At 35.7% G+C, this 11,278-nt stretch overlaps 1 protein-coding gene across 1 annotated transcript; it reads left to right on the top strand.

Moving 5' to 3' along the window:
• The first annotated feature begins 297 nt into the window (after window positions 1-297).
• LOC121392748 lies at window positions 298-11,013 on the top strand. The gene is made up of 6 exons (XM_041523841.1): window positions 298-623; window positions 3,449-3,727; window positions 5,352-5,471; window positions 5,807-5,837; window positions 8,022-8,062; window positions 8,824-11,013. Exons 2-6 carry the CDS (start codon window positions 3,562-3,564, stop codon window positions 8,982-8,984), a joined length of 519 nt encoding a protein of 172 aa, XP_041379775.1. The 5' UTR covers window positions 298-623; window positions 3,449-3,561; the 3' UTR covers window positions 8,985-11,013.
• The last annotated feature ends 265 nt before the right edge of the window (window positions 11,014-11,278 follow it).

Here is an 11,278-nt window from a genome sequence, read left to right as displayed (position 1 = left end):
TTGTACCTGGATAAATATTTGTATCCTACAACCACCGTTTCTATCGACAGAATATGATGACGGATAAAGGAAAGTTATATCCTGCTACTAACTACATTACAAAATCGCTCATTTGACCTCTAGGTCATCGTGCAATATGGCTGAAATATCATAAATAATAGCCCTTCCTCTTAATGTTTATGGTCTGCAGGATAAAGATAATAACTAGTTAATGACGTCGGACACCTGCTTTATCCCGTTCAGACCGAATGACAAATCCCCATTCTTACCTTCACAGGATAAAGCAGATTCCCGACGTCATTAACTAGTTATTCTCTATGTATATGTAGCTGTATATTTTATATGTCGATATATATTTATAGACGGTCCTGGTTCAACAGTACGAGTGAACACACCGTCTGCATTAATTCCCGAAGAAGGAAGCGACGTAGCAGTGTCATGCGCAGCAGACTGTTTCCTCCGATGTGACTTCAGGTGGACTTTAAATGACAAGACAATAAGCAACTCAAGCAGTCTCTCTATATCCGGAATTAACAGATCACAGACTGGAACCTACACGTGCACCGCTGTCAACCCAGATACACGGCAATCGGCAAACACATCAGTACACGTGGATGTGCTGTGTGAGTATTAATTAACTTTAAAAAATATATATTTATTGTCCCAGAGCACATCTGTAATGTCAGGGTTGGGAATAGAAAAGAATAACAGAGAAAAGCTTTCCTTGCTAGAACCATCAGTTATTTGTTTTAAACAAGGCTAGCCACGGTCCTCAGGTTTCATCAAATTCTTTAAAAAGACAGTTTTTATAGAAAATATATTTTTGAATATACAATTTGTCATTTAGTATATTTTAAGAGCTTCAATACTTAATTTTAAATTTTAAATTTTCATTCCATATGTACAGTATTTTACATTAATAATTAACCAATTAAAAAAATAGCTTTGCCATCCGAAATTACAAACAAAACAGTATTTTTGTTAAATATAATATGTGTACCTTTGGCATGTGTCCACAGTTCAACAGGTTTCCAAACTCATTAACATTTGCACATTCGCAAAATAAGTTTTCCAATATTTTTGGTTGAAAATTAAATAAATTGCAAATATCTATGTCTATATATTTAATTGTATATAAAAATATTTGTTGTTAATATTCTATGTACAATGTTATAATGAAATCATAATAAGGGATGGTCTTTTAAGAAAACATATAACCTAAATCAGAGTATTTAGTTTGTGAAGTAGGAACTGCATTGTACTTGTTCAACACTTTATATATTGCTTTACTTCCTTTTTATCCTTCATATTCTTAAATTAAAAGGGAGAATTGGATTATTCATGGGTACAAATAGTTGGTTATCGATTTTTATATTGTTTATAAAAGTTAAAATAGCTTTTATTAAAGTTGCATATTCTAAGAAATTTGATTTAATGTTATACTTTACTTATTAAGTAAATCTCGTATAAAAATCTTCTTTTTTTTTCAACATAACTTTTGTACAATATAGTTTTGTAATCTTTAATTATATAACTATTTAACCAAATATTTGTACTCATTATTTCATTGTTATTTTACCAAGTTTGTTTTTGTTGAATCTTTATCCAGCTCTGTAATACATTTTTCCAGAATATATATTTTGTTATTTGTTTTTGTTTTCGTTGAATAAAATCGTCTCCAAATTTAAATATATCTTCTGTCTTTAATTTTGTTACTGCCTGGAATAAAGTTACCCATAGTGAAGAGTCTTTTGGATCCAGGAAGTTTTTTTAGTGCCATAATATAATTTGAATAATGTAACATGTTAATCGCTCCTTTGTTATAATCTTGTATCAATATTTCTCATTTAATTTTTTAAAGTTTATTTTGCCAAATGAAATTATATAATAATTTATTTATTTGTTGTGTTATTATATGACATTATCTGTCGGGATTGGTAGTGAAAGAAGTAAATGAGATTTTTTTTATTTTTTATATACTATTAGATGTGTTGTATCAGTATTAATTAACTTTGTTTTTAGTACATACACAGAATGAAACATTAATTTAAATGCAAACTAAAAACGTGTTATTTGGTTTTGTTTCCTGTTTGCTTATTATTATTTTCATTTCATTTCAACTTGTTTTCGTGATTATATCCAATTACGGTTCAAGCATGATGCCCTGAGCACACACCTCAGCTATCTGGGCTGTCTGTCCAGGACAGTTTGTTATTTGTTAGTTTGTTAATTGTTAGTTTGTTAGTTGTTAGTGAGAGAGAATAGGGTGTAGTGGCCTTACACCTACCCACTAATTCGTTAAAACTCGCTCTGGGTGGGAGCCGGTACCAGGCTACGAACCCTGTACCTACCAGCATTTTGTCCGATAGCTTAACCACGACACCACCTAGGCCGGTCATTATTATTAATCATTATTATTATTATTTTTATTAATGTTATTATTAAACAAATTTTTGGTGGGGTGAGGTATTCGCGTTAGTTATCGGCCCTGTATTATACATTATAACGACTACATAAAATTGCAAATTTAACCATCACTAAGATAATAAACTGGTTTTGGGAAAACATTCAACTAATTTCGTAATGTAAATAGCTGTAGAATGCTTTGAGATGGAAAGCAAACGCTGTTTGTGTTATGAGTTATAAGAAAGCATATTGAGTGTTTTGACTGGCAGTTGCCTCTTGCTACCTGTCAAGTTCAAGTCTTGCAAAACCAAATGACTACATTAAAATCGCAGACTAGTTTCAGCCTGTGAAAATGGACACTAAGTTTAGTTAATCTTCAAACCTGTAACACATCTGGATAAGGTTATAACAGAGTTAAAGCTAAAGTTTGATTTGTTTAACGACACCAATAAAGCACATTGATTTATTAATCGTCGGTTATTGGATGTCAAACATTAGGTAATTTGGACGTATGATCCTAGAGAGGAAACTCACTAACTTTTTGTCATTAGTAGCAAGGGATATTTTATATGCACCATCCCACAGGCAGTATAGCACATATCATGGCCTTTGATATACCAGTCGTGGTGCACTGGCAGGAAAGAGAAATAACTCAGTGGTCCCACCGACGGGAATCGATCCCAGACGGACCGCGCATCAAACGAGCGCATTACCAGTTGGCTATTTCCCGCCCCACAACAGAGAGAAGCTAAAGTCTGTGATGTTTAAACAGGGAAATACCGTTGAAAAATAACTAGAGCTCGATAACAATCATTTTTCAGACAAACGTTCGTTTTTAGAACTGTGAGAAATGCATTTTGGGGGACTGCAAAAACCCGGATGACCAGAACCATTTCAGGTGTACTAAAATTATTATTGTATATAATAAAATGTATGTACTTCTAATTTACATTACAAAAAGGCTATAATAGTGAAACATACGTCGTAGTGTTTAAAAACTAGGGTATGTCTGTTTAAAAACTGCTTTACGGTTACATTTCAGACCAACCAGTTATTAAGCGGATACAATTAAAGAAACCCGACATTAAAGCTGTTGTTAACGAAGTAAGACCCATCACACTGATATGCGTTGTCGACAGCAACCCGACATCTAGCATGAAGCTGTTCAGGGGCAGACAACTCGTACGACAGATGACGAATGTGACGAGTCTAGAATACACCTGGCACGAAGCTGTGTGCCAAACCTCGGGGACGTACTCGTGTGAAGCAGAAAACAGCGTGAAGTCACCGGCCAAGAAAACCACGGAACTGGCTGTTGAATGTATGATACAATTATAGAATAGAATAGAATAGAATAGAATAATATATATACAGTGTAACAAACACGACTACTTGCTTGTACTAGTATATTGACTTAAATGCATGATTTTTCCAGAGGTACTGTGTGGACATTAAACATATAGAAGGCCAAGTGTAACATTTGTTATAAGTGTGTGTAGGTAACAATACCCAAACGTACCAATGTTTCCAAACATAATATTTGTTATATAAGTATTAGGTAATAGTAATGGAGAATTACTGACCATGTATTATCTTATCTAAAATGTATGATTTAGATTTTCTTCCACTCTTAAAGACATTTAGGGGGGTTGTCACGTGACTGTAGAAATAACCCACCTTTTATTCCATCTCAGTAGTAATCAATGTTACTTTTATTTGTAATACTTGGTGGACCTGGGGTAGCGAACAGATTTGTTAACTTGCCTGTGGGAATATGCCTTTAAGATTTAGAATCATGGAATTTACCATTGGTCTGTCATCTTGTGTAAACCTGAATTGTATCTTCAAATTGTAGGGAGAGGCCTTGATATAGGCATTTTGCCTGTTGGCCAATCACCAACCAGCATTATAATTGGGAATACATATTGTTTAAACCGCACAAGTATTGTGGTACTATGACGTTATACGCGATGTCATTGACGTCATAACTCATGATTTTCAAAATTATGTTTGTCATTTCACGTTGTATCATTGTTTTAAAAATATTTAAACAAATTAATATGCTCAACTTTATATATATTGGTAAGTTGTTACATATTTATGTCGTTGCATAAGGTGGACTATATTTGTCCACGTATGATTAAATGTGTTTGCAGGTGAAATGTATACGAATCGTTCTACAATCAACACACCGTAGCTTACAAAATTAATGTTTTATTACTGTAATTAAATGGGCAAGAAAAAGAATCAGTAACCCTTGTGAGGTATAGATAAGGCAATTCCAACCCTCTCACAAAAAACATGTTGTCCCTTGGGTTGTCTCACAACGTTGATAGATTCTATTAAAGGCAATATAACTTACGACCTATCGCATCTCAGACGGGTGCTCTACCATTGAACCACACCCTGCCCTGAATTGGAGGGCAGTGCATGGTGGATTCTGAACCCTGAACGCGAAGAAATGTTTAGAGAGTAAAACTAATTTATTAGCTATATTTAGAATTTCTTAGATATTATGTCATTCGTTTCCAAAACAAGGGAATAAATAAACTGCATCTTTGTCAAACAAATGGTGGGATTGGTCAGTGTTATAACGCAAGTACGTATTCCAGTAATAGTTCATATTTATTCATTTCTTATAGCAATAGTATACTGTTGCGGATTGGATTCAATAAATTATTAACATGGTGATCAAAAGTGCGGTTTGCTCAAACCCTCAACTCCGACGTGTGCCCGAAATCCCTCCCCAACCCCTCCCCCCTCCCCCAAAAACCCCCCCAAACAACCCCAACAACAAAAACCAACAATAAAAACAAACACACAAACAAACAAACAAACAAACAAACAGAAAACCAACAACAACCCCAAAACAACGAAAGTTTGCTATGCATATAAAATGTCTAACCAACCAGTGTGCATGACACGGCCATCTTGTGTGTTTGTAGGTTTTCCAGGGAAAGAAGACAGTCGGTTCGCGGCAGGTTTTGGGGGAGGGATTGGAACAACAGTTGCCCTACTCCTGCTATGTGGAGCAGCCGTCCTTTTGTACTTCCGGTTGAAGAAATGTAAATACAGCATTATTTTATTTTAATTCTGAATATTTATACCAGGTAGAGAAAATATTTATACGGATGTGTGTGCGTGTATCTGTGTCTGTGTGTCTGTATGTGTATGTATGTACTTGTGTGTGTATGCAAGTGTGAGTGTGTATGTGTATGTGTATATGTGTGCTCTCTCTCTCTCTCTCTCTCTCTCTCTCTCTCTCTCTCTCTCTCTCTCTCTCTCTCTCTCTCTCTCTCTCTCTCTCTCTCTGTGTGTGTTTGTGTGTGTGTGTGTGTATGTCTGTGTATGTGTGTAATGTTAATGGAGATGTTCAGTATTTTTTTTTATTGGATTTCAGCTCGAAAACAGAAGCAGGAGAAAAACTCGAGGTATGTTTACTTGTCAATCTGTATACACACATACATACACAAACACACGCACACGCACAAGCACAAGCACAAGCACACACATACATACATACACATACATACATACACACGCACGCACGTACGAACACGCAGAAGCACACACATACATACACGCACGTACGTACACACACATACAGACACACACACGCGCAATCACACATACATACACACACACGCACGTACGTACACGCGCAATCACACACATTCATACATACGCACGTACGTACACGCACAAACACACACATACATACACACACGCACGTACGTACACGCACACGTACACATACATACGCACGTACGTACACGCACAAGCACACACATACATACACACACGCACGTACGTACGTACACGCACAAGCACACACAAACCATGTTTTGTAGTAGAAATGTGGTCCTATATAATAATTTTCACTAACAACTGTTACGTTTATCTCGAGCCAGTTAGTTCGTTCTTTCCAACACGAACAGCCGAGTGTCAGAACAGAAATACTCACTATTCCGCTATTCAGAAAATATTGATGTTCTAATTCTCTTAGCAAAACAAGTACTACTGTCAGAACAGAAATACTCCCTATTCCGCTATTCAGAAAATATTGATGTTCTAGTGGTCAGAACAGAAATACACACTATTCCGCTATTTAGAAAATATTGATGTTCTAGTGGTCAGAACAGAAATACTCACTATTCCGCTATTTAGAAAATATGGATGTTCTAATTCTCTTAGCAAAACAAGTACTACTGTCAGAACAGAAATACTCACTATTCCGCTATTCAGAAAATATCGACGTTCTAATGGTCAAAACAGAAATACTCACTATTCCGCTATTCAGGAAATATCGATGTTCTAATTCTCTTAGCAAAACAAATCGTTCATTATTGTTTGTGTGTGGACGTTGCAATACGATATGTACGACATTCTCACTCACCAAATCCTCACATCTTCTGTACGAATCAGATTTAATTTTAAAATTCGTATTTCTTAGATTGAGTTTGATACTAAATTCCAGTGTTGCTCAGTGATTATGACAACATGATTTATCAGATATGTCTGGTACAAATCCATTTGAAATTTCAAAACAAATCGTTCACTATTCTTTCTGTATATGGAGGTTGCAATAGAACGCGACACAATGATCCGTGACTTGTGTGTCTATAATTCCTGTACAACATTCTCACCCGTCAAATCCTTAGCTATACTGTACGGAAAGAAAAAAAGAAATGTTTTATTTAACGACGCACTCAACACATTTTATTTACGGTTTTATGGTATCAGACATATGGTTAAGGACTACACAGATGAGAGAGGAAACCCGCTGTCGCCACTTCATGGGCTACTCTTTTCGATTACCAGCAAGGTATCTTTTATATGCACCATCCCACAGACAGGGTAGTACATACCACGTCGTGGTGCACTGGCTGGAACGAGAAATAGCACAACGGGCCCACCGACGGGGTTCGATCCCAGATTGACCGCGCGTCGAGTGAGCGCTTTACCACTGGGCTACGTCCCGCCCCTCTACTGTACGGATTCATTTTTAATTTAAAAAATCTTTACAAAGAATTTTGTTTAACGACACTACTAGAGCAAATTAATGTTTATATCATTGGCTATTGGATGTAAAGGTATTTGGTAATTTTGACATTTAGTCTTATAGTGGAAACCCGCTGCATTTTTGCAATAGCAGCAAGGGATCTTTATATGCACCATCCCACAGACATGATAACATATACCACGGACTTTGATATACCAGTCGTGGTGCACTGGATATGACTGGTGCAAAGCTATTGTTAACCACAAGCAATCTACAACAACACCGTTAGAACTCATTGCTTTATTAATCATCGGCTTTTCGATGTCAAACATCTGGTAATTCTGATATAGTCTTAAAGAGGAAACCCGCTAAATGTTTCTGTTAGTACCAAGTGATCTTTATATGCACCATCCCAAAGACAGGATAGCACACACCACAGTCTTTGATACACCAGTCGTGGTGCACAGGCTGGAACGAGAAGTACCCCAATGGACCCACCGACAGGGATCGATTCTAGACCGACCGGTCACCAATACGTTAGTTTGTCTTGGTTGCTGCGTTTCACAACTTTGAATGTTTCTGCGTGATTTGTGTTTTACTTTTGTGATTTCAGCAGAAACACGGTACAGCAGCTGTACAGTAATGCAGATTTTGGTGAGTATAGGATTGGATGGGTCAATTACTAATTACCATGATAATGTATTCAGTACAACAGTAATAAACGTATCAAAGAACACATGTTATGGTTTGTAAGGATATATTTCATCTTTACGGTTTATACCGTTGACACTTGTCTAAAAAGTAGAACAATAAAAGCTTTATTATACACGTGGTTCGACATAACCGAGTTAATAATAATCATACGAAGCACACGTGTAATGACAAGTTTAATGACGTAATTTTGGAAAGCGACGTCATAACATGACTTTGCTTCTCCAGTCCTAGCTAGATTGGGCAGTTGAAATATGACGTCATATCTTCGTCTCCTTCTAGTTGTGGCTGAAACATTTTGAGTTGGGTCTTGTTATTGAAAAAATTATTACACTCGCATGCGAGTCGTAGTGATTTTACGAAATTCGTGTCAGGAATCATGTATTACCCTCGCTTTCGCTCGGGCAATACAAAAATCCTGATACTCGTTTCGTAAAATCAGTACGAGCCACAAGCTCGTTTACTAATCTCTATGTATTACACCTCCAATATTTTGAGTATACTACATCAAATACCGGTCTTCATGTTTATAGTCTCAAATGTATGGACCTCTGTATCATAACAACACATTTAATTGATAATTACTGCAAATCCTTGTTATTGTTTGTTTTGTTTTGTTTTGTTTTGCATTGTATTGTATACGATTCGACTACGATGATGCTACTTTAATTTGAAGGCTTATTGTGTTATTATAATTCCTATAGGTAATCAAGACGAGTCTGCTAGACCGGAAGCTCACGCTGCACCGGAAGTTGATACTACTGTATACTCATCGCTTGGCGCCGCAGGTTCTGAGGCCCCCTATGAAGGTCTTACATTTGATAACAGAACACAAGAAGTGACGTACGAAAACGTACAGAAGTGAACGCTCTTGATTGGATCCTTTCATCAGACTTGAATTCCGTTCACTTGGTGAACTGCGACTAGAGATATGCTGAAATCATAAAGCAGCAGGTGTTGACAGAGTAGTTAACGAATACATTAAGTCAACCGCTACGTCACTGATGCCAGTTTATGTTAAACTTTTTAATACTATTTTTGATAATGGAGTCTTGCCAGATGAATGGCATATCGGTATTATTATACCAATTTTCAAAAACAAAGGAAGTCGGCTACATCCCGAAAATTACCAACGAATCACATTACTTTGCTGCTGCTCACAACTTTAATTAATAACCGTTTAAGTTTATTCATTGAGGAAAATAATACGATTAGTGAGGCCCAAACCGCGTTCCGTAAAGGCTACTCAACTACATACCATATTTTTACATTTCGTCACTTAATAGATATCTTGAAAAAAAAGGGAAACAAATTTATATTGCGCTTATGTGGATTTTGAGAAAGTACCTAGAATACAGCTTTGGCATAATCGGTAAAAAAGTTTAGAATTATTCATCAAATGTATCAATGATTGTCGTAAATAACCAACAATCCACTGTATTCCCATGTAACAACGGTATCTGTCAAGGTGAAACTTTATCCCCTATTCTATTCTCCCTGTATTTTAATGATTTAGAAGATTATTTATCTAGCCATGGATGTAGAAGGGTTTCCCCTACAGCAGACAACCAAGATCACTCAATAGATATTGCTTTACACATGCATTGCTTTTTATATCCAGACGGAGCTGCCCTATTATCAACCGCTGCAGCAGACCTCCAACACACCTTAAATGTGTTTTATCAATATTACAATAAATGGAAACTTAAATTAAACGGTAACAAAACGAAAATTTAACACTAGAGATTATAAACATAATTTTAAGATTGGAAAAATACATTTGAACCTGTGAAAGAATACAAATACTTAGGAATTGCTTTTACAAAATTGAACAACTTTCGAATTACTAAGAATAAACTTAAACAACAGGCTACCAAGACCATGTACTTTGTACTATCAACATCAAAGGACAACTATCTATCAACCGAATGCAAACTTAAAATGATCCACTCAATGGTTCTGCCAGTTTTATTATATGGATGCGAAATATGGGAATATGAAAAAGTTGATATATTTAATTATGTACAAATAAACTTTCTAAGACACATCATACCTGTTGAAAACGCAACACCAATATTTATGCTTTATGGAGAGTTAAGGACAATGCCAGTCGAGTTAACTATATATAGAAGAATGGTATGCTACTGGGCGCGACTGATATCAGGAAAACAATCAAAATTGTCTGCTCTTTTATACAAAATTATGTTAAATGACCACCTTACTAACGGAACTAACTATAACTGGATTAACACTGTTAAAACACACTGACTAATTTGAGAATGGGTGATATCTGGATAGGACTATCTTTCACATCAGTAAATTGTCTCTCACAACAAATTAAACAAAGACAATGCGATCAGTATTTACAAACATGGAAAAATAACATATCACAGTCATCGAGAGGCAACACTTACCGATTATACAAAGAACAACTATTTTTCGAAGGCTATATTAATAAACTACCAGAAAAACTGTGGACAACACTCTTAGAATATAAAACGTCTGACCACTGCCTACCCGTTGAAATTGGACGTTGGAATAACATACTCATAGAAGATAGAATTTGTACACTATGTAATGCAATGGGCATTGGCGACGAGTTCCATTATGTTTTCATTTACCTTTTTTTTCATAACTGAAGAGTCCATTTGCTACGCGACCAAGTACTTATAAATTTAGAGAACTAATGGAGAATAAACGAATTAGTACCTAAAGAAATTAGCATGTTTCATAAATATAATAATTAATTAATCCAATCGCCCTTGACTACAAACCAAACATATTTAATAAAATATTATCATTATCCACTGCACCATATACAAGTTTAACAATCTATTCGGTTATAAGTACTTGGATACCCGGATATCTGTATTACATATCTGTGTTATTATATAATATATTAATATGTATGTTTGTATGTGTTTGTGTATGTATTGTAATCAATGTATTTACTGTCAACCATCTTGTCACGTGTATAATAACAAATGTTTATGTATATATTCCTCCTATGCTGTTGTGTAACGGCCCGAGTGTAAATAAAGTATTGTCTTATCTTGACAAGTGAACGCTGTTGATTGGTTCCTTTCATCAGACTTGTGCTCCATTCACTTGGTTCACACAGTTGTCGAGTTCTCCGCGGAAAATATCATGAGGTCAGAG

This window comes from Gigantopelta aegis, unplaced genomic scaffold, assembly GCF_016097555.1.
Source record: "Gigantopelta aegis isolate Gae_Host unplaced genomic scaffold, Gae_host_genome ctg4414_pilon_pilon:::fragment_2, whole genome shotgun sequence".
NCBI lineage: Eukaryota > Metazoa > Mollusca > Gastropoda > Neomphalida > Peltospiridae > Gigantopelta > Gigantopelta aegis.
Note: the sequence above shows the minus strand (reverse complement) of the source record. Positions and strands in the feature narration are given on the sequence as shown.

Coding starts and splice junctions, on each gene's coding strand:
- LOC121392748 (XM_041523841.1), top strand. CDS start 3,562: ATGAAGCTGTTCAGGGGCAGACAACTCGTACGACAGATGACGAATGTG. Junction 5,838..8,021: donor AAGCAGGAGAAAAACTCGAG/GTATGTTTACTT, acceptor TTGTGATTTCAG/CAGAAACACGGTACAGCAGC. Junction 8,063..8,823: donor GTACAGTAATGCAGATTTTG/GTGAGTATAGGA, acceptor TAATTCCTATAG/GTAATCAAGACGAGTCTGCT.